This window comes from Haemorhous mexicanus, chromosome 11 (genome assembly GCF_027477595.1).
Source record: "Haemorhous mexicanus isolate bHaeMex1 chromosome 11, bHaeMex1.pri, whole genome shotgun sequence".
Lineage (NCBI taxonomy): Eukaryota > Metazoa > Chordata > Aves > Passeriformes > Fringillidae > Haemorhous > Haemorhous mexicanus.
Genome location: NC_082351.1, coordinates 23,993,336 through 24,015,869, shown reverse-complemented (window position 1 = coordinate 24,015,869; position 22,534 = coordinate 23,993,336). Strand labels below are relative to the sequence as shown.

Genomic DNA, 22,534 nt, shown 5'->3' with positions numbered 1-22,534 from the left:
GTTACTCACGCTGAGCCCTGCTCTCCAGGAAGCAGGGAATAAATTCCTTCTTGCTTTGCTTTGCTTGCAGGCAGAGCTGTGCTGTAGCTATTAAACTGTCTTTATCTCAACACAGGAGTTTCTTGGCCTTTGCTGTCCTGTTTCCTGCCCAGGCCTGCAGGGAGAGCACTGTGGAGAGCTCTCTACAGGAGAGCTGTAGGGGCTCAGGTGCTGCCTGGGACTGATGCCCCCCATGTCTCATGCCTCCACAAGGGGCTGCAGCAGTGAGCAGCAGGCCTGCCTCCTGCCACAGGCCCACAGAGCTCCTGCTGCTTGGCTCAGGACTGACACCATGCTGGGGACAGCCTGCTCAGCAGCTCTCCCTTGGCACAGCCCTCCATGGCAGCAGCATGGAACTCAGGTGTGCACAGCCTCAAACGCTGCACTTCAACCAGGTGAATTCCACACAGATTCAGCCAGCACCTGTGCCAGGGTGGCTGTGAGATGCCCCCAGTGCCAAGAGTAGTGGAACTCTTCAGATTATATTTGAGGGGCTCTAAATGCTGTTCTTGCCTAAATGGAATAAAAAGGAAAAAGAAATTTCTGATCAGAAGCATGAGTATTATAGCAAATTCTGAGACAATAAATAGTGAAAAATAGTCCCATTTATTTGAAGATCTGTCAATAACTGGTGTGTGTTAAGGAGCACAATCTGGAGTAAAACCAATTACTTGAAGGCTGAACTCGATTCTAAAAATGTTCCTGTAAAATTCTGTGGCACTTCAGCTGCTTGCCTGGAAAATGCAGAGCACATTCACAAAAACCAGACATTTTAATTAAAAAAAATAGTTTAAATTCTTCAGCTTGGTTCCACTCTTACATACAAAATGAGACAAGATGACATAACTAAGTTATTAGGAAAGCTCTACAGATCTAAGAAGGGTTTTGCCAAGCCAACAGGGGAGTTTGCTGTTGAGGTAAAAGACTGGTTTTCTTCATTGGTTTGACTCATCTATTCTCCGTCGACAGAATGGACAACAATTATGTTGGAGTATGAGGAGCTCATAGTCTTCTGTGTGAAACATCTGTTAATTAGAAACAGATTAAAAACAAGTTAGCCTGTACCCTACTCAAAGAAAATGCAGACTGAGTTCAACGGCTACTCAATAGCACAGATACTCTGGAACTACCACCACAGAGACCTGGGCCTCTTGGTTTCAATCACCTGAGATGCTACAGCCTGGGAGCACTTCACAGACCTCTGCCAGAGCTGCTAACTATTTTTGCAAAAGGACAGACAATTAGGCAGTTGAGTAAGCAAACATGACTGAATTCCAGCATTTCAAAAAGTATTTTCTGAGCCAGGCAGGAGCAGGACTGAAACACAAGGCAACAGTCACTGACTGGTCTCCTTGCTAGACCAGGCTGCAAGTCAGAGAGACAGCGCAAAAGGAAATAAATACAAATCAGCTTCTGTTGGTCAGCCAAGGTTTGCTTAAGAGGCTCTGACTTGCTGTAAGGGCAACTTCTCGAATCAGCTACGGCCAAGCCTTGCAAGGCAGCTGGTCTCCTGTCTATCACACAGCTCCGAGCTGGGGTTTCACTGCTCTGCCTGCACCTCGTGCAGGAATTTGCCGAGTACATTTCAGAGCTCGAGGTTTCAGTGGTTAGCACCGTTTTCGTTGTGAGCACGGCTCCGTGCAGCAGTACCTGGAAGCAGGAGGGGCACATGGTGATGGAGGCGTCGGGCAGCAGCGAGCGGTAGTACTGCCAGCGCAGCGGGCGCGGCCAGCGCTTGACCAGCACGTCGCGGCGGCTCATGGCGCGCAGCACGGCGCGGCTCACCACCACGGGCACGAACGCGGAGCCTCCCTGCTGCAAAGCACAGAGCGCTGTCACTGCCCGCCAACCGCTGCTCTGAGCGCTCTGCAGCTGCCTTAAGAAGCTAAATAAAATTCAGTAGAAGAAGCTAGTGCAGACCTGGCCCTGGCCCAAGCCTTGTCCCACCAAACTCCCCGTCAGTTTTATCAAAACCTCCAGCAACAGCAGCATCCAGCCACATCTGTTTCCAGTGAGCTTCCCTTTTCTCTTTAACACAACTCCTTGCAAATAACAGCCACGCTCACAGTCTCGATGAAACCTTGCAGTAAGGCCTGCTCTATGGGTGTGCTGCTGCTGTACCACTGCATGGTGAGGAAACAAAATTCCAGGAGTGTTTGGTTTAAATTCATTGTTGTTTTGTGAGGTTTGTGTTTGTTTGTTCGTTTGAGGGGGGTTTGTGTGGGTTTTGCTGGTTTGTTTGTTTGTTTTGAGGGGCTTTGTTTGTGTTCTTAAGGGAGGAGTTAACTGGTTAGTCCATTTCCCTCTCAAGTCCCATCCCCCTCCCAGTCCCCTGCTCTGCAGTTCTCTTTGTACCACATACACACCAGAAGAGTGACTTTGTAAAGCAAAACTTTCTACTAAAAAAATTTTCTATTCAAAAAAATTATTCTGTTAAAAATTTTCTGTTAGTAGACACAGGTACAGTTCTTACCTCAAAGCTCAATTTTGCTGTAAAGGGATCATCATCCTCAATAGTATCTGTACTGTCATCAAGCTTCAAACTCTGAACATCTGGATGCATGTCTTAAGGAAGGACAAGAATTCCTGTAAAACTGCTTCTGCTTACTATAGCCAGCACTGACAGAATCAGTATGAGAGCGCCCCAGCAGGACCCCTGCTGCTTCAGAGTACCTCAAATTGTGACAGTCCCCAGACCATTACAAAAAGTACCAAGAAGGCCTTGCTGGGTTTTCCAGTGACTGGGGAAGTTTATCACTGCAGCTGCTGTAGAACAGCCAGAACAGACTGACCACAGCCAGGCATGACATCAGCTCTTACCCTTCCACAGATGACAGAGCAAAGGAAGCAATCTACTGAAGTTACATTTTTGGGCAGCTTTAGTCAGAGTTTGTGTGTTCTTGTGCACTAATCGACATCAATCTCATATTCTATAACCCCAGCAGCAACTGGGAGCTCTGGATGCCAAAGCATTCCAAACCAGATCTCAACAGGAATAGTTGTGAAGTGCTACTTCCCTTGGCTAGGAGAATGCAGCCTCTAAAAGAAGCTGTTATTGGAAGCAACACACTCCAGATTCCCTCCATCCTTGTCAGGAAGCAGTTCACACAGAATAGGTAAAGCATGGCATTCCACTGTTAAAAACAAACATTTCCAGCATTATAAATAAACTGTCCTGATGGAAAAGCGTCTCGACAATATTAGGTTTAGCTAAACCATGTTTTGGTTGTTATACTAACACAACAAAGAAACAAGATGCAATTGTACTAACATCAGTCATATGACAGAAAGGTTTAAACCTAAGGGGAAAAAATAAACTCTAAATGGTTTAATTTTTCCCTAAAAGGAAACTAATTCTAATCAAAAGGATACGGTCAGTCATCATCTCTTGCCATTTATTCTCTCTTTTACTCACTCTTGGAGCTTCAAGATCAATGAGAGCTACAGCTTCTTCATCCGTGATGCCATCTTCCAAATAGAACTCAACCAGATGCAGCACCTCTAAAAGGTGGGAAAGGCAGGAAGTGTTCGACCTGCAGGAACTCAGGAAATGCCTCACAGCAGATACTGTGCTCCCTCATGTCAGTGGTGTTTGCCCACCTTCTCTCATGAAACAAGTTAAATAAAATAAAATTGCAGCAAACCAAACCCCCCAAACTTCTGAAAGGGTTGTGTTCACCTTCACAGAACACCAGATGCATTTCAGTGTCTGGCAATGCAACAATGCTGTGCTGCTGCTTGCAGTGAGAGCCAACAACCCCCACTTAGTCAAATTTAGCAACAGTAAAGGAACATTTGTTTGGCCAAACACCACTGCAGAAAGAAGGAATTAGGCACTGACCCACTCTGTTCACATTTATCTACTTGCAAAGCACGCGCAAACGCGGCGCCCCAACGCACCGTAGGAGGAGGCCGAGAAGACGAAGGGCTGCCTGCAGTTAATGCAGACGTTCCCCAGGTTATTCAGCAAGGGGTTGTTGGTGGAGCACCTGTAACACAGGGGCACGAGCTCCTGGAAAGACAGATTGAGAGCATGGTAACCACAGCCCGGCACATCCTCAGCTCTTTGTTTTCAATTAAATACGGGCCCCTTCGGCCGACAACACCGACACAGCACCAGCGCCAGTCTGGAGAAGCAGTGCTGTGAAATCAGACCCTTCAACATCTGAAAACGCTTTCCCTTTTTAACAAACAGCAAGTTTTCCCATTAAAAATAGCTGTCTTCACCACTTTAACAATTAAATTTTCACCTTGCCTTTGCAGTAACAGAAGCACAATTATGCATCACATACACAGGGACAAAAGAAGCTGAAGAGAAGTTTACTGAAGCAAAGTTTTTTGCTCTAAGATTTGGTCAAATTTAGATTCTCCAATTAATTCATCTCTTTTCAAGAGCACAGTTATTTTAGGCAGTTCTTAAAGGGTGTGTTTCTATTATTTCAGGAGGCCAGGTGTACGTTCACTGGCACAATGCAATTTATTTTTAGTGAGTACTCTCTGAGACACGGCTTTATAGAACACTGCAGAAAGCCAGACTTCAGTGAAAGAAGAAAAGGTGTTAAAATAAGATTTACGGAAGGAAGGTCGCTGAAGAGATGGAGGGAGGAGGGGAAGAGTGTTAGGAGTGGGACAAATGAAAGTGACCTCCAGCTGGAGAGAGAGACAAAGACTTTGGAACAATAGCATGTGAACTGGGGAGAAAAGGGCTTGGAAGAATTAATAGGCAGTGAGGAAGGTGACTGCAAGAGAGGAGAGGGAGGATGGAAGCTGCCCACAAAGAGAGAGCTGATTTTAATTTGCTCTCAGGAGCAGAAGGAAGTCTGACTCGAAGAATAACAATAAAAGGACTGTGTTTCCAGCAGAAATACAATTATATCACAGAGCCATGCATAATATATTTCAGATTGTTTTGTGCACACAGGAACTCATATTCTAGGATTAGGCCACATATTAATGATTAACATGAAACACATTACAGCTTACTTCACTGTCATGGAATGGCTTGGATCGGATTGTCAGGCTGCCCAGCTCAACAGATTTCTGGAACCTGTCTGGGATCTGCAGTCCCTGCAGCTTGTCATAGGCATGACGAGCCAATTTATATGCACCAAGAGCTTTACTCTGCTTTGCCAGGGCCAATAATGTATTGCTATAATTTAATTAAGGAATAAAAATACATACAGCATTTATGAAAAAACGTAATACTCTGTCTAATCACAGAAGTTGTGCAATGAAGCATATCCAACACCAGGACTTCAAACAGGCTTTAACCAGAGAAATCTATTTACAGAACTTCATTTACAAACATGTGTGAAAGGACTATCAAAGTATCTGTGGGCAATTATCAGCAAGGTAAGGAACTGACCCTACATAAACACTGCTATGGCTCCATTTACAATATTTCAGTAATTTTGGGATGATGCATTTTCCCCCAGCCACAAAAAACCTAATATCCTAACATTTTTTACAGTGTAAGTAACCCACTGACACTGAGTAAATACACCTGATGTGGTCTGAAAGAGTGTGCCCCACGTTAGCAACCAAGTGTTGTCCTTCCCTCTCACCAGAGTGAACTGCTGTTTACACCTACTGACCACAAGGCCTGTTATCAAAAACTTTATGAAAGATTCTACATTTCTAAGCAAGGAAGTTATGAAAAGGAAAGCTAACATCCCATCCAAAGCCAGAAATGAAGTGAAACCAAGACAAGATCTCCCTATGGCATCCAGTGGCCTTGTGGCTATCTCTTACAGAAAGGTGCCTTTCACTGGGCTCACACAGCCCCTTCAGGAAGCACTCCCCAGAGGTTCACTAGCACTGACAAGGCCATGCACATGTTGGCCTGACAGACCACAGGCCTCACAGGAAGCAAAAGCTCCTGGGTTTCCCTGCTTCTGCCTCAGCTCAGTCTCCTTTTAACAACACTGTCAAGATTCAGAGCCAACATCTTCTTGCAGTGACTGATGTCCTAGAACTTGTTCCTCTGACACAGGTGACACACCAGACGGGGCAGGTGTCCAAGGTGGCATAACAGAGTTAGACATTTGTGGATTTGCACAGCTCTCCAAAACTAAAGCAAATAACAAACTAGTGCAGCTCAGCACACAGCAGTTTGAAGATGCTGATTATTCCTGAGGGACAGAAGTCAGTTCCCATTAATGATAACCAACAGGTGACACCAAAGATTCCCTGTAGGAAGTCCCTGCCTTGGACCAACAGCAGTTACTCCTTTCCTGTATCACATGGTAACTTCTAGATTCGGTACTATGTCGGAAGGATACACTTTTGAGATCCCCAAAGGAGTCTCCTTTGTTAAGCTGTGAAGCAGAAATCTGGAAATATTGAAGAGGGTTTCAGGCAAGTGGAAGCTGAAAGGCTCCTCCTGTGGTATGAAAAACATAGACACACATTTCTAAGCTGGAAAACCAACAACTTACATCAGTAAGCAACACAGCACAAGGCATCTCTAGTACGGTGTTTCTTTCATCCGTTGAGAAAAGAGGTGTTGACAGAACATAACAAGTGGATTTTGCATATCTTTATCATCAAAGCTCACGCCTAATACACACAGAAAAGAGAGACAGAGAGATCAGTGTAGCTAAGACAGAACCTTTAACAGGTTATTTAAAAATGAGGGCAGTCTGCAGAGCCACAGTGCAGAGTTTCTAGTGCTGTGAGATCTAAAGTAGTCTGATACCAAAGACTCCAGAGCACAGAGTCTTCTTTTGGGCAAGGGCACAGACAAGGGTTCTCAAAAGCTTTACAACAAGTATTTGCACCAGTGGTGATGGCAGAATGACCAACTGCTGGAATTAGTGGGAGCTCCTCACTCGTGACTGCACATCAGTGACACACGCAGCACCCTGTGGGAATCCCTGGGCTAATGTGCCTTCTGTTCAAGCCTGTTTTCCAATGGCTAAGGGAAAAACTGACCCTGGCCTGTGCAGGAGCAGAGGCTCAAGTACCATGGGACCAAACCAAGGCAACCAGCACAAAGTGCCATGGGCAGGAGGGAGGTCAGGCATCGGCACAGCCCTGCCCCACCTGCAGCTGTAAGGAGCTGAGCAAGCTCTTGTTCAGGACAGCTGAAGATTGTATAATAAAATAAAATAAAGTTAAATAAATAAATAAAGTTACTATACAGTATCACTGACGTACATTCAATGTTTAATTGCCTGAAAAGTCCTAGTTCTTTTTGGACTCCCTAAGGAAAAAAGCTCAGGAAGCATAAATACACAATTCCAAAGTGAGTATCTTACAGTGTATCTTTGGATAAAATGATAGACATGGTAAACTTCTGCCAAATGCTGGAAGTGATGAAACTTCTGCAACATTTCAGCCTGCTGTCCTTCGTTCTCTGTGGGAGGCAAAGGCATTGGTGTCAGTCTCAAAGAGCAGTCTATGAACTCAGCTGGGAGAAAACAACCTGTTATCATTTTAGCACCAGCACTGCCAGAGGAGATATGTACCAGGTCAAGTATGGCCCATCTACCCATGCAAATCATGTGCTTACAGAGTTGCTATTCTTCTGAGCAAACTTCTGGCCTGAAACAAGCATGGCAAAACACAGAACAGCTGAGGCAATGGTTTAACACAGCCAGAGGCTACAGATGAGCTACAGACACAAAGCAGCAGGTGTGCACCCCTGGAAACCTCTTCCAGAATGCCAGAGTTCACAAATACAATTAGTTTTGAAAACTTTCACAAATACCAAATACACTGCTAAGCCATTTGGAAAGCCATGCATCTCAAACATCTGAGGGGTGACAGATCAGCTGAACTAAAACCAAAGGTACTCAGAGCACCAGGCAAAAGGCAGTATTTCCAACCTCCTGCATTCATTATCACTAAACTACACCTATTAACTATTAACACCTCTCTCCCAGTGACATACAGTTTGGAGACAAGATGACAGCTAGCAAACAATCAGTTTTACCTGTTGGCAGAAATAATTTGTAACCTCCCTAACCTATGTTCAAACACTTGAGGTAATTTACTCTCCAACATCTTTTATTTACTAGCACTTTAACCCTGCAGGCAATGGGTGTGGTGGGAAGGTGCAGGAGGATACACAGTTCCAGGAGGCAGGATTTTCATCCCAGCCAGACTTCAGAAGGAGCCTTGTGCCTGCTGATGTCGCTGGTTTGTTTATTTCTTTTAAATTAGCACATGGGAAAAACAGGGGACTACAAAAATAGCACAAGCCCGAGATGTGCACAGCATTAAAAACCCAAATCAAACCACCCAGCAGAGAAGCAGCTGCAGCAATGCTATCACAATGCAGAGCTGTTAGTCTACGTGCACAACAAGGCAACAAACACACACTTCCTTTCGGTGACTCACCTTGGGCCATGTCTAAGCACTGCATGGAAAGCATCCAGTAATAGTAGGCTGCGTCGCTGAAGCGGCTCTCGAGCACGGCGTTGTGTGTGAGCTGCTCCAGCACCCGCACCGCCTCCCCCTGCCTGCCGGCCTTGTGGAACGCTGCCCAGCCCAAACAAAGAGGGGTTCACAGCGTGATTAGATCAATTAACGGAAACGAATGGCTTTGAACTCAGAGCACTCTATTCAGCCCGTATCAAACACTCTGTCCAGGGCAGGATAAAAGGGATTATACACTGGTATTTTCCTCCTTGAATGCAGTGACACTAATGGAACATGAGAAGAGCCTGCAGGTATTTTGAAGCTTTTGCAATGTCTCAGCAACTCTTGAGCTCAAGAAGTATGTATAATACAGGTTACTGAGTTTTTTTAAATAGAAAAGAGAGAAGATGCTGTGATGATTAGATCTCTGTACAAACAACACTGATCTCCAAACACTGCAAATCCCAACTTCACTCAAAACTACAATAAATTGTTTGGAGCCAGTGCTCTGGTGTGAATGAACACTTTACAAGAGTACAGCTACTACACCCTCCTGTCATTTACTAACAGCATCTCCTTTTCTGATGCACCAAGTAACACCTTGAATTCTCACTTGGCAAACTGCATTTGGCCAATGCAGTCTCCATATAAAGGAACAGGGCTGAGGGGGAACCAACCCCAAAAAACCCAGCCCCACAGCACTGCTACCCCTGAGTGAAGCCAGCTCAGCTTGAACCAGACCTCACACTCTGTTCTGAGTCCAGAACAGTCCCATGAGGCCCTCCAACTCTGGGCATCTACCCCGGCAGCACAGAGCTTTGTGGAGCACATGGGGCCTCTGACCTGCATTCAGAGAGTGCAAACTACCACCCTGGCCTCAAGCAGCTGCTCAAAGCCTTGGTGCCAAGACACACAAACTCGTCCTGTGCAGAGGCAGATCAGGCTGCTGTTCTCTACCTGGCCCTTCTGAGCCAGGCAGTGTCAGGCCTGGATCCCAGCTGGCTCAGGGAACAGCAGGTGCACCTGTCACATGGAATGCACCTGAGCCAAGGCACTGCACACACAGCTCACTTCAACAGCTCCTTGCCTCTCCAGGAGTTTGTGGACTGAATTTTGAAGCATTCCCACAGGATGGAAAGTTAACAGTTCTGTTTAAATGTAATCTTATAAACCAAACAAACCCCACAAACCCACAAGAAATGGGAAAACTTGGCTTGTGAAAATCCAATATGGCCTAAATAGAAGGAAAATTTAAGTTTTTCACTCAGGTTTATAATAGAGCTGCCATATTTTGATTTTTCTTGGGATAAAAATCTTACAACAGTTAGGATTATATGCCAAATACCTCTTATGTGCCCCACTCATATATACAACAAGACAGAAAATCTGGACTTATATTTAGATGCCATAATTTCTGACAGATCCATCACATTTTCCTAAAAAATAAGGATATTTCCAGTTACTTTAAAACCATTATGAAAAGATGGGTATATTTGGTTTTGAATACCACTGATAAGAAATTCACCAGGGCAGAGTCTACTGTGGAGTAAATATGGAGTGAGCAGTGATCTGTCAGTGACAGTCTCACCTTTCTGGGCTTCCTCAAATCGATCACTCTCTGCCAGCCACTGAGCGTAAGGGACATAGACTTCATCTTTGAATTCAGGATGCTTTTCACTCAGAGCAAATGCCTGGCATAAATAGAAAACTCTGTCTTAGTATATTGCATGGTTTCAACGGTTAAAGGTTTTAAAATATTCCATGGGATCAATCCTTCAGCTCTAAGAAAGTTCAATGAAACATATATACAGAATTGAGAGTGTAATCCATATTTTCTCCAGTATGAAACTTATGTGTTTTAAAATAAAAAGCAATCAACAACAAAAGAAAAGAAGCTTAGCATAATAACAGTCTGACTATTGAAACAGAAAGACTTGAAAGTGATTATCTGGGAAATTTAGTAGATTTCCCAGTAAGAGACAAAAAATATTTGTATTTTTACTGAATGCATTTTCTAAAGAAATTGAAGTAACACTATAAATGCAGTTTAGATTCAGTTTCAGAAGACCACACCACCACCAAACACATGCTGGCATACACAGTTAACTGAAATACTCTGAATGCTTCTGCAGAAGCCTTCCTCCCTCACTCCAACGCTGGGGGAGCCAGACATTTGCCTCCCTTTTTAGCTGCAGCCAGTGACAATCAGCAGCAGCGGTTTTCAAAACAGAAATCAAGGGCACACTCACTTCTTCCCAGCGATGAGTCTCCACGTGGAGCTGGACCAATGCTTTCAGGTCACCAACCTTCATGTAGGTTTCTGCAGCATAGCCAGGGTTATCAAGTTGCTTAAAATAGAAGGCACATTTGGCCAAAGGCTCACGCTCAGCTTTATCCAGTTTTCGAGCAATTTCGATTAACCTAGACTCAGCAGGAAGAAGCCAGATGTTTGCTTTGGTGCTTTGCCTTTTAATTATTGTCATAATTTAATCAGTTAACATTTAATAAACATCCTAATAGTACCACCATGCAATGCTGTTAAAACAGTTTCAGTAAACATTCCAAATAGCTTTTTCCTTTTGCAAACTCAAAGCCCTTCCTTCTCTCTTTGCTCACACCTTCAGCTCCATATCTCAGACTCTGCAGGTGGAAGGAGGGAACACGTCCTGCATGACTCAGTGGCACAGGACACACTTCCCAACCCTGACCTGAGCAATAGGCTCCTGAATAAACACCAGCCCTGTGCCACACAGCAAAACAGAGGCAAGGCCAGCCTGAAGGGCCTGGCCAAGATCTTAAGGCAGCTCAGCAAATGACCCCGAGTGCCACCTACATCGATGAGAAACGACCAGAGACAGGAGTGGCCACAGAATTTCTAAAGACTCTGTGCTCCAGGTGACTTCTCTACCCCCTAGGTGATCATCCTAAGCAGCTGAGAACAGCAGCAATGGGCTACCTGGTACAGTTACTGCTGTGATGATCACTCTGAAGGCATTCAGACTATTTTAGACAATCTCATATTGGAGATAAACCTATGCATACTCTTCACTGCTGTAATACATTAGTTTTTGTAACATATTTATGGCCCTATCCTCTAAACATATGCAACTTTTAAAACATTTTTAATCAGAGGTGTGTTTGAGATACTCAATCTGATATAAAGGCAGATGCCAAATACATCTGGTCTTATTTTAAAATTACGTGGAATTCACAATATCTCATTCAAGCTTTTATTATATATTATCTCTGAGGAGACAAAAAACCTACATATCCACCCAGCCGTGGTTCCCACTGATTTCAATGGCCTTCATGTGCTCCCCAGCAGAGAGGTACATCTCCACTGCTGCCTTTGGTTCATTGATATCCTTGGCCCAGTCTGCTTGTTTTTTTATCAGCATCTTTGTGTCTTTGGGGTCTCCAGATCCCAGGAATTCCTGCAACGGTGCAATACAAAAGTCTGCATTATTTTCTGGTCACAAACATCATCACAATCTAACCACTGAAACAGATAAAGGCTTTTGTAGTGAAAACCATGATGCCTCCCAAGGACAGAAATTCTCCATGGAGAGCAACATGCACTGAGCCAGCCTTCAGCAGCTCATCATCAAGGCCCCACATCTGGGAGGAAACAACGGCAAGTCTCCCATTTATACAGTTTTCAGCTAAAAAGAAAGCAGGAGATTGTGGCCAGGCCCAGAGAAGGACAGTGCTGGTGCTCAGAGGCATCACTGAGGTCCCTTCCTGCTCTCTGCTAAGCCTGGTTCTGTGGATACAAGTTACAATTTCTGCAAGCTTGTAAGAACAGGCCCTTCCAAAACAAAATGGTACTAATCTAAAAATTCTAATAGATCAATTTCAAGTTTCAGATTTTCTCTTGCAAGCCAAGCAGGTATGGATTCCTTCTCAAATCCCGTCCCAGCCCGTGCTCAGCCAACAGCAGCACATCCACTTAATCACATACTGGCATCAGGATGTCCCACCACAAATCAACTGAAGGCTGAAGTAATTATCAAGTGTCTTTGCAGGAAACAAGGTATTTTAAAAATTACATCCCTTAAGTTCTTTTATAATGACAGAACCACATGTGCTCAAAAATGAGAGTGCTCTGAAGCACTGCTTGGACTTGTGTAAGGAATGCAAACACCAAGCCTGGACCCTATGATGACAACCATTTTGGAAATATTTCTAATAGTTAGAAATTTCTAATAGTCAGCTTCTTCTGCCAGTACTAAAGCTCTGGCACCATATGGTTCACATCTGTTGACATCATGTGCCAGGAAAAAAATATAAAACCCCCCTTCAACACCAGAAGATCGATTAAGGGCAATTTTGACTGTTAACAGAACAGGCTACTGCCCATTAAACAGCTTCCATCAAAAGAAAATCAGAAGAGAGGAGAAATGACAGGTGGGAAAAGAGTGGAAAACTGTGTATCCTCTATGTTTCTGGCAAATTCTGACTGAGGTTTAAGAAACCAGAACCAAAGCAATAAATGGGCAAAAATCTGTACAGCAGGTCTGCTTCACCACTGCAATTCAGCAGTTCCCTGCTACAGCCAGAAGTGCACCCCATCTGTGCCAGCTCCAACTGAGCCCCAGGTCTGCCTCCTGCAGCTCAGCCCTGCTCCAGGAGCAGCCACACAGGAACCCCGACAGCCTCGGAATATGGAAAACTGCACTCCAGAGGGAAGTCAAACAACCTCTTTGGCATGACTTGTTTTCCAGCTTAGGTCACCAAAATAAGCCCAAAATCAAAAGCTAAGCTCAGCTTCCCACAGTATAAAGAGGTTTTTTGTGAGTTGCCAGTGATTAGTGATCTAGTGCTCTGATAAAGAGCCTGTGACCAGATATCAAAGGACTCCCAACCTCTGCCTGAAGTCTGCACCCTCTGTCCAGACCTCATCAAAGTCATGAACAAGAAGCCAGGTTCTGTGGGTCCCTTTGAATAATTCTGGCAGCATCAGTGAAAAGAGCACCACAAAAACACACCCCTCCCCCATGTATCTTTCCTTGGATAAATAACTGGGAAACCAGGGGGGTAACATGCTCTTCCACGTCCTGTGCACTCCCTGCACAAGAAGCTGCCTTAAGAAGTACCTTAAATTTCTCAGCATGGAATCACTCCGAAGTATAGGAGACATGAGACCTCTTGCTCTCTACTGGTTAAATTTAGACATGACTGCAGCCAAGAATTAAAAGATTCTTACAAAGACTTATGGGAACATTTTCCTGTATGAATTACATTTATGTTCAAGAGGAGCCAAAACACTGAAGCTAACAAAGACTCATCAGCCAAAAATAGCGGAAGTCAGGCTTACATCAGCAAAGCCCCCAAATGTTTCTGTTGAGTTCTTGGAAGAAAAAGATCTCTGCAGCATGGCTCAGGGAATCTCTGTTAAAGAGTTTCTGTGCATGTCATGGTGAATTCTTTGTCCTGGATTGGGCAGAACAGGGCTCTGATGAGTGATGAATGAGACTAAACAGTGCATGCATTCTCAGGGATTTCGATAAGAAAACACCACAGAAGACTTAAAAGCCAAGTAATGCTCCTTATCACCATATAAAAACATCACTTTTTAGAATTATATTCAGTTTATTCCTACATGAAACAGAGTTTTTAAAAAAGCCAAGATACTGAATCTTTGGAATAAATTCTGTACTAAACAAAAATATTCTAGGTTAGCATATTATCCAGTTTTTAAAATGCATCGATATAGATCTGACTTACTCCTACCCATAAAAATATTTTTATTAAAACATGGGTACTACCTTGTCATCTTTGGAGGACAAACAAACAAACAAAAAGGGACTCTCAAATGAGAAAATGGAGAAGGAGTCATAAACCCAAACTTTTTAGTTTTGACAGAAGGAAAATTACTATAGATAATACTATGTAATCACAAGGTCCACCAAAAGAATTCACTGAAAAGCCCTGAATTTCCACAGCCATATTTGAGACTACAAAACACAACCTGCTGCCTTGGCAGCAGACTCTGAAGGAAAATACCACCATTACACCCAGGCCAGAGACACTTTTCCCCTTATAAGCCAAATGACCTCCAAACAAATACCTGAGAAAATGAAACTGGAATTCAAAGCCCCCAGCTCTCTTGTAGGATCACACACTGGAAACAGTTAGTGCATGAGAAGTCCTGCATTTGAATGCCCGGGTGGCAGGCCCTACCTTTGCGTGCTCGAACATGCGCAGGTCCGAGTACATCTCCAGGGCCAGGTCCTCGCGGCCGCTCCTCTTGTACAGCTTCGCTGCCTCGTGGAACTTTCCCTGGTAGGCAAAAACATCTGCCAGGAACAGCTCCTGGTTGTTCTCGCCGTGCTTCTTCCGATCCTGGAAAAACAGAAAAGCTGAAGAGAGATGTAGAAAATATTCTAGATGATCAGCACCTAGGTGAGAAATAGCCTCTGAGGAATTAGATTTTCAGGCTTAGATTTTAACTGCTAATAATTAAAAACCTGTAATGGGATAGCATAATTATGCCTCTCCTACATTTCTGATGAATTTATAATTAAAGGATTAAATCCCTCCTTAATTACAATTATGAAGAGTAAAATTAAATGTCACTATACAAACCAAAGTGATGAAAAGTCACTTCTCTTGATTTCACACAGGAAAATGAACACATGCTATCATAATGCCAGTCTATTTTTAAAAAGGCATCTGATGGACTCCTCATTTTCTCCCTACAATCTCACCAGCATATAATTTGGCTACATTAACAATATGTGCAGGTGGGATGACAAACAGGAGGGTACCTGCCAGCAATAAGTAGATTCAGGAAGTATGTTAGCCTGCCTCTGAGTACAAACCAGTGACACCTCCACTAGAGCACCAGTACATGCTCTCCTGGAAACCAGAACTGCTTGTTCTGTTCTGGCCTGGGAAAGGACCATGAGGACAGCATTAGTGCAGAACCACGCAGCAACCTCCCATGTGTGTGCAGAGCCAGGGAGGAGCCCTGCACATGAATCAAACTGCAGCAGGACCCTGACTCTGAGGGATCCAGCACAGGTTTGCACATGTGTGTTTCCATGTGTGTGCCTTATCCTGTGTATTGGACACACACCACTACCCTGCCTGGGATAAAATCATTGCTGCAGTTAGCTCACATCGTATGGAAACACACAGCTGTGAACTGCATTTAAAGAAAACTGCATGCAAGGGAAAAAGCATTCCACCAGCATCCAAATTCAATCCTCTGCTGCCAGAGGGTGTCAGCCATCACTCCCTGGCCATGCTGACTGACTAGGCTAACAAGGAGCTGGCGTTCAAAGTTTTCTTCAAAACCCTGGTTAAATGAATAATCAGAGGACTTGTTACACCCTTTTTTGAAGACTCCACAGAATCTTGCCAGATAGAGATGGCAACCATGTTTCTCTGTCATCAACTGGGAAAGAAAAAGTGTCACTCCTGAGAGAAAACCACAGTATTAATGGAACATGTGTGTTTAGTTACACCCCTACAAGCCTTAAAAGGAATCCAACCCACTGCAGGAGAGAGTAAGTGGGGATGTAGAACTCACTGCAGTAGGAGCATTTTCAGGGTGTGTGAAAGTAAGTTTATGCCTATTTTTAGGGGGATTCTTTCTTACTTAACAGAATATAACATGACAAATCCAGAATATCCTCAATTAATGAAGATCTGGAGAAGCATATGTGGAAAAGAAAGGTTACTACTGGTGAGAAGACACTCTCACCTACCTATACCCTTGAAAAGGAAAAAAAAAGAAAACCAACTGAAAAAAGGGGCTCTTAATGCAGACCTTTGTCCTGTGTTAGAGAAAAGTTCACTGCAACCAGCTGGCATTTTGACAGCAGCAGGACAGTTCTGCAGACATGAAGACAAGAAGTGTATCTTTTAAGAGAAGGTGTAAATCTAATTAACACAAGGAAGAGGAATTCCCTTTATGCCTTCTCCAAGCAGTTCTTTAAGCATTATCTTACCATCTCTGCAGAAGGACAAGGGTGATGAGTGTATTTTCAAGTGCTCATGACAGACAGTTATTGTTGAGTGAAATTCTATCAAGAAGTGTGAAGAGAATAGGAAGGAGTGATTAGAGCACAGTATAGAAGTATGGAATCCCAAATTCTATTTCCAGTTGTCACAGACTTGTCATGAGACCCCGAGTTTGTCATTTCCTTTCTCTGGGCCTGTGTCTGTCTCTGCAAGGAGGAGATAATAGTAATTACCTACCTCCAGGGGGTAGGGAAAGGCTTAATGAACTCATGTTTATGAAGTATTCTGTACTAAGCTCTGTCAGCCCAGTAGTATGCTACCAATTATTAACTGAATATTGAACATTTTTCCAGTTCTCCTGAAGACAGTTTCAGAAGTTCCCATCCCACACCCACATTTTGGTCCATGAAGTTCCAATCCTATGATTAGAACTTGAGCCACCTCTACTAACCAGGATTTTTCACTTCAAACACATCTACAACAGTCAGAAGCACTATCCAAACAAAAGTCCTTCCAAAACAGAAAGCACTGAATTTGGTACAGTAGTAACTTTAAGAAAATACACCTTCTTGAACACTGGCTTACCTCTATGCTGCTGATCAGTTCTAAATATCGAAGGTCTCGTACTCTGGTAAATGCCTATTGAAAATAATTTTTAAAAAAAGAGTAAAAGGCATTAACTTGAAAACCCAGAAAACACCAAATACTATTCTGCATGAATCAAGCTGTCTTCATGCAAAAAGGACAGGCAGAAGTCTGCTGGGTTTGGGTTTGTGCAGTCCCAAATTGAAGGGCTCTGACTGTGGCTGAGGCCCCTGAGCTGCGACAGGAAAGGAGACAAGGCACAACAGGAACGGCTGGGCCCAGCAGGCAGCCGGAGCTGTGCCCATCAGTCCCCAAGAAATACAAAGTGTCAATTAAAATGTTAGGAGCTTTTATTCTGGCTATTTTATAGCTTCTCCATTTTGATGTGAGGTGTGACACAGACGAGGAAATTTCAGGAAACTGTTACAAGGAAGGGCACATAACTGATCCTATTGTGAAAGCCGGCTGCATATGCTCCTAGTTTTTAAACCATTCTGAAAATCCAGCATGAAAGGAGCTCAGAGAGAGGAAAGGAAGTAAGAAGACGATAAGATAAAAGTGCTTTAAGACAGTGTAATATCTTTGCAAATGGAGATAAATGTGGAACCCAAAGTCTCAAGTGGCAAAGTCACGTGCAAGTTGCAGCAGCTCAGCACTTATTCCTGACATGCATCACAAAACAGAAATTTAACTCTTTGGGCTGCACATTCAAGACTTCCAACCAAACTGAAGAGGGCACAGAGTATTCTGCTTACATCGGATTGAACTAGGAACTGTAAGAGCCTTTAATGTCAAGAAGCTGCTTTTGTTTGAATTAATCCGCTCTAATTCTAAGAGGTCACTACTTAAAAATTCCAAGGAAGCACTGAAAACTTCTTTTTAAAATTATCTATTTGCATAAAGCCATCCATGAGACTAGAATTATTCTGATGCCTCCACTTAAGAAAAAAAAAAAAAAAAACATTTCATTTCCTTTTAAAAAAAAAAATGTTATTAAAAGATGTCTATCACTTCAGACCATTCTCAGTGTATTTTTAGAATGTTTTGTCTTTCATATAATATTCATGACATTGAACTCAGTTTGCTCTTTCTTACTTGAGAAGAGGTGGTGAAAGAAAATAGGGAAGTATTTTATGCCAGAGAAAATTCAGTCCTTCAGTCTATGCCCACTCACAGACCACTCCCCAAAGCAAGGCATGCCACACAGAAAAGGACTGAAATGATACTGTCCCAGCACCACAGCCTTCACGGGAGATGCCAAAGAGTAGGAAACCTTCACATTTGTACTGAGGTTATATTAAATGTTTAGGGGGGCAAGGGCAAGTTTGTAGCAGTAAGGAAGGTGGGGGCCAAGGGGAGGTGAGCATCCTCTGCTGCCACCCGGTGGGCACTGCTTCCCAGCTCTGCTCCCCTAAACCCATTCAGGCATTCCCAGATGAAACCATTTTCTTTCTGTCAAACACTTTGATTTAGAACATGGCATTTATCTAGAGAGATACATTAGATTCCAGTTCAAAACCTCATCTCAAAATCATGAGTTTAGAACAAACACAATTGCTTTGTTTGAGGAATTAGACACAAAACACGATCAAGACAGTAACCCAGGAACACCATGCATTCCAGCCACAAACATGCAGTATAGTCATACACACACACACACACACACACACACACACACACACACACACACACACACATATATAAACATCAAACCCAAGCTTTCTGCTAAACGAGAAAACAAATGCTTTACCTTTTTAGCAGTTTCAAACTCCAGCCCTTCCAAGGCTTCCATGGCCAGCTCTCTCCAGTCAGCATCAGTCACTCCTAAACATGCAATTTGATAGGCTTCTTTAAACATTTTTCGTTCCAGATATTGATACATGGGTGCAGACTGAGGATTGTCATAGAAAAAAACACGTATCAGAAAGCATAATACTGCGATATATTAGTGACATTTTCTACATACACTGGGGAAAAAAGAAATATATTCTAATCACAACCGTTACAAGCTGCCCAGAGAATAAACATCTCAGTTTTGTACACAGACAGAACAACACTCTGGGGTGATCTTTATCTTATCTTTAGACAACCTGGGTTAATTACATTCCAAACTCATCCATTTTGAAATCTTCAGTTCCTTGCAATATTAGGAAGTAGTTAAGGATATGAATTCTTCTGGGCATTGAACATGCTAAATATGACGTACACCGAGCTCTTTTAGTACTGTGGAAGCACAGCAAAGGAGAGACAGTGTGCTCTCAAGGGCCAAGAGCAGGAGGAGTGGTGTGTACCTGGAAACACCCAGACACACAGCAAGGGGGAGTAAAGTAACTCTCCTGCCCCAACCAAGAGGACAAAGAATGTGCTACCGAGGCTGTGACTGGACAGGCACAAAACACACTGGGCTTTTGAGGACCTGCCCCAAAGGAAAGCCCCGTGGGGAGCTGCCAGCTGCTGCAGGGTGACACAGACAGATGTGGGTCTGCAGCCACAGAGCCCTCTGAGGAACAGGGAGCACTGCAGCACCACTGCCTCACCCTGGCTCTGCAACCCCAGCACGATGCAGGTCCATTTCTGTGCTACTTTTATCAATTCCTCTGAACACTGTACACCCTTTGCTACTGCCTCTCGCCAAAAGCACAGCTTTGGAGGAGCTGCCTCTGAGACGCTGCCCAGTAATTCTGTGGCATCTCGGTGCCTACAGCATGCCAAAGGCAGACAGGAATGTTCAAGGCCTGGTGATCCTGTTTGTGGCTGCCAACCACCCTGGACAAGCCAGAGCCTCACCAAGGACCTGCCCAGGGCCTCAGGGGACAGAGGGTCTGGAACAGGGGTGTGCATCAGTCAATACAAGCACATGACATTCTGCCTTATTCATCGATCCTCAGAGGCAAGTCCTGCACACTCTTGGATGCACGGAGTCACAATCCTTTTACTTTCTTTTTTTGCTTGTTTTATTTTTTACTTCCATGCTGACAGAAATCAGCATTTTATGGAATACAATCCCTAAATTTTGAATATAAAGACCACACAGGTACTATAGATTCAGACTAAAATATTCCATTTAAATATTGCCTAAAGACATCTAGATGAAGCAACAATAAAACAGTGTTTTATGTATTCAAGACAAATGAAATTACAATGGATAAAAGTTATATAGGGAAAACACAGCAAAAATCCTGCAGGAGGTAAAGCCTGCACTATATTAGATTATGTGCATTTGCAAGTAGAAAGGGGGAATCAGAAGCAATTACCAACAGCAAAAAGGAAGTTAGCTTAATTAATGCCAAAGAAACAAAAATAAAATAGATCACACAATATAACTCAAATAACAATGAAGGAAGTGTGAACTGCAATCATTTTAGTAATGAAATACAAGTAAATCTCAGAAAAGCTTCTTCACTTGTTAAACATTCATGTTTATGAGATATAAAGCAACACTTAATGAGATTAAAGGATTACCTGTGGAACTTCAACTGCTGACATAGAGAAAACATGAAGGCAGAAGATCTTGGAGCCATTGTAACCCACAACAAAGCCTTGCAGTTTTTGCTGGTGGACAGGGAAGTTGCTAGCTTTGATATTGAGGTAACCCCCTCCAGAAAAGCAAAGCATATCCTCACACTGGGTATTCCAGGCCACGCTATTAGCATTGGGTTCCTAATGAGCAGAACATCTCAGGATTACAACTGATGCAATCACAGCTTTGCTAAGAAACATGCCTCCTTCAGCTGGAGTGTTTGACCCATTACAGCCGGGTGTGCATACACACACTGATTATTCACATTTGCAATATCCTAAAGCCTAGAATATTCCCAAACAGATTCATTGGGATGTATTTAACATTTTAATACTCAGCTATAATTGTCTTGCCTTTTATGTTTATTTACTAGCAATCTCTACAATCAATCTGCAGAACATAATACCAAATTCCACAATAATATACTGCTAGTCAGCACATTTAATTGATCATTTCTCAGTCCATTACACAAAGGAAGTTGCAGACCCTATCTTGCAGCACTCCATCCTTGCTATCCAGTATGCTCTGAAAACATTTAATCAACATTAATAAGTGACTGCTAAACTGCCAATGAAGAGAGCATTATCATGATTCCTTTCATAGCCTATGAATACCCAAGGAACAAAGATGTTTAGGCTTTAATTTTGTTCGTACTAATGATAAAACTAAAATGCTCATTAACTGTAATGCTTCAGAGGGAAGCAGGGCAGAGTTCTAAATTTAACTGGAAAGGTCTCATGTCTAAAAGCTCTTTATTCAGCTGTTGCTCACATAGATTTCCTGTCTTCTCATTCCTACTCCACCATCTCTGAGAGGGTGGTTTTGATAAACAGATCACAGTTAAATTCTACATTCTACAAGATGTGATTAACAGCTTGGATGAGTTACACGAATTTCTGCACAGCAACTCTTCTGGGATGTTCTGTGCACCAAGCTACTTCCTGCCCCCCGTTTAACAAAGCCCAGCAAATGCTGATGCCCACCTGGAAGAGGAGCTCCTTGGTGTGGATGTCGTAGACCAGGCAGGTGTCGTTCTCGTCCACCACGGCCAGCTTGCTGCGCGAGGCGCTCATGTCCAGGCAGCGCACGGCCGTGGCCTGCTTCAGCAGCACGATCGCCAGAGCGTTGTCCACGAAGATCTTCAGGATCTAGGCACGTTGGAAACCAAGTCACTCAGACTTTTCTGTCCCCAGAACTGGAAACAGCACAGCGGGTAAAACCTTCAGTGCTGTCTGAAGTGTGAAATTGCAAACTTTTTCAGAGACAAACTGCAATAGAATTAGGGAAATGCTTCCAGTTTGAGTCTCCTGAGCAGCCTGGCTGCTACAACACGCTCTAGGTCACAAGCCTATACAGATAAATCAGATGCCATGCATCCTGGATTCTCCACTAGTCACACAATTTCATTAATACAGGATTAAGTAACATACGGATGACACACAGGATCTCTCGCTATCAGTACCTCTGGGCTCCAGTATGGCACTCCCAGGTGGCACCTGGCGTGTGAAACAGACAGCCCCTACACCTGGAGAACAGCCACACCCTCACAAGTGGTCATCAGGAGAAGTGTACACACCTCCAACCCCAACTAAAGGCAAACCTGCTCTCTTCACCAAGAACTCAATTTTAGCAGTTGACACCAACAACTCACAGACCTCCAGACCCAGTTAAACATATTTGTATGAATTTTACTGTCAGAGAATGTGAAAGACAGAAGTAATTAATTTTTAATCCCAAAATGAGACTGTCAAATAAAATTCTAGGTTGCAGAAGGGCCTGCTGCTCCTAAGGTCTCCCTCGAAGAGCACAGAACACGTTTTGTGTGCAGTGGAAAGACACATACCAGAGATGATGTGTTACCTGACCATTCTTCAGACCAACTAAGAGGCCTTCTCTTCCTGGAGGTCCTCCAATTACTTTAATGTAACGAATAAGAGATTCCATCAGCCATTCTCGTTCTTTAACACCACTAAATGAGAGGCACTGCAGTCTCTTCTCCTAAGGACACAGTAAAGTGTATAAAACACAGCCTGGAGGCAAAGACAAAAATCTGTG

The 22,534-nt window shown here is 43.5% G+C and overlaps 1 protein-coding gene across 4 annotated transcripts in view; it reads right to left on the bottom strand.

The window, feature by feature from the left end:
• Positions 1-626: 626 nt before the first annotated feature.
• The window catches only part of IFT122 (intraflagellar transport 122), a 30,192-nt gene continuing 8,284 nt past the window's right edge, over positions 627-22,534 (bottom strand). The window contains exons 12-29 of one of the 4 annotated variants that reach the window (XM_059856892.1): positions 22,340-22,477; positions 21,463-21,627; positions 20,422-20,619; positions 18,710-18,850; positions 16,960-17,013; positions 14,587-14,748; positions 11,671-11,837; positions 10,653-10,824; positions 9,992-10,094; positions 8,383-8,523; positions 7,299-7,396; positions 6,321-6,421; positions 5,023-5,188; positions 3,940-4,051; positions 3,412-3,540; positions 2,513-2,592; positions 1,690-1,924; positions 627-1,064 (exon numbers count right to left, since the gene is read on the bottom strand). In XM_059856892.1, the coding sequence (XP_059712875.1) occupies positions 1,042-1,064; positions 1,690-1,924; positions 2,513-2,592; positions 3,412-3,540; positions 3,940-4,051; positions 5,023-5,188; positions 6,321-6,421; positions 7,299-7,396; positions 8,383-8,523; positions 9,992-10,094; positions 10,653-10,824; positions 11,671-11,837; positions 14,587-14,748; positions 16,960-17,013; positions 18,710-18,850; positions 20,422-20,619; positions 21,463-21,627; positions 22,340-22,477 (2,385 nt within the window). In that variant the 3' untranslated portion in view covers positions 627-1,041. The remainder of the gene's footprint in view (positions 1,065-1,689; positions 1,925-2,512; positions 2,593-3,411; positions 3,541-3,939; positions 4,052-5,022; positions 5,189-6,320; positions 6,422-7,298; positions 7,397-8,382; positions 8,524-9,991; positions 10,095-10,652; positions 10,825-11,670; positions 11,838-14,586; positions 14,749-16,959; positions 17,014-18,709; positions 18,851-20,421; positions 20,620-21,462; positions 21,628-22,339; positions 22,478-22,534) is intronic. The other 3 variants (XM_059856893.1, XM_059856894.1, XM_059856896.1) reach the window with 3 other exon arrangements.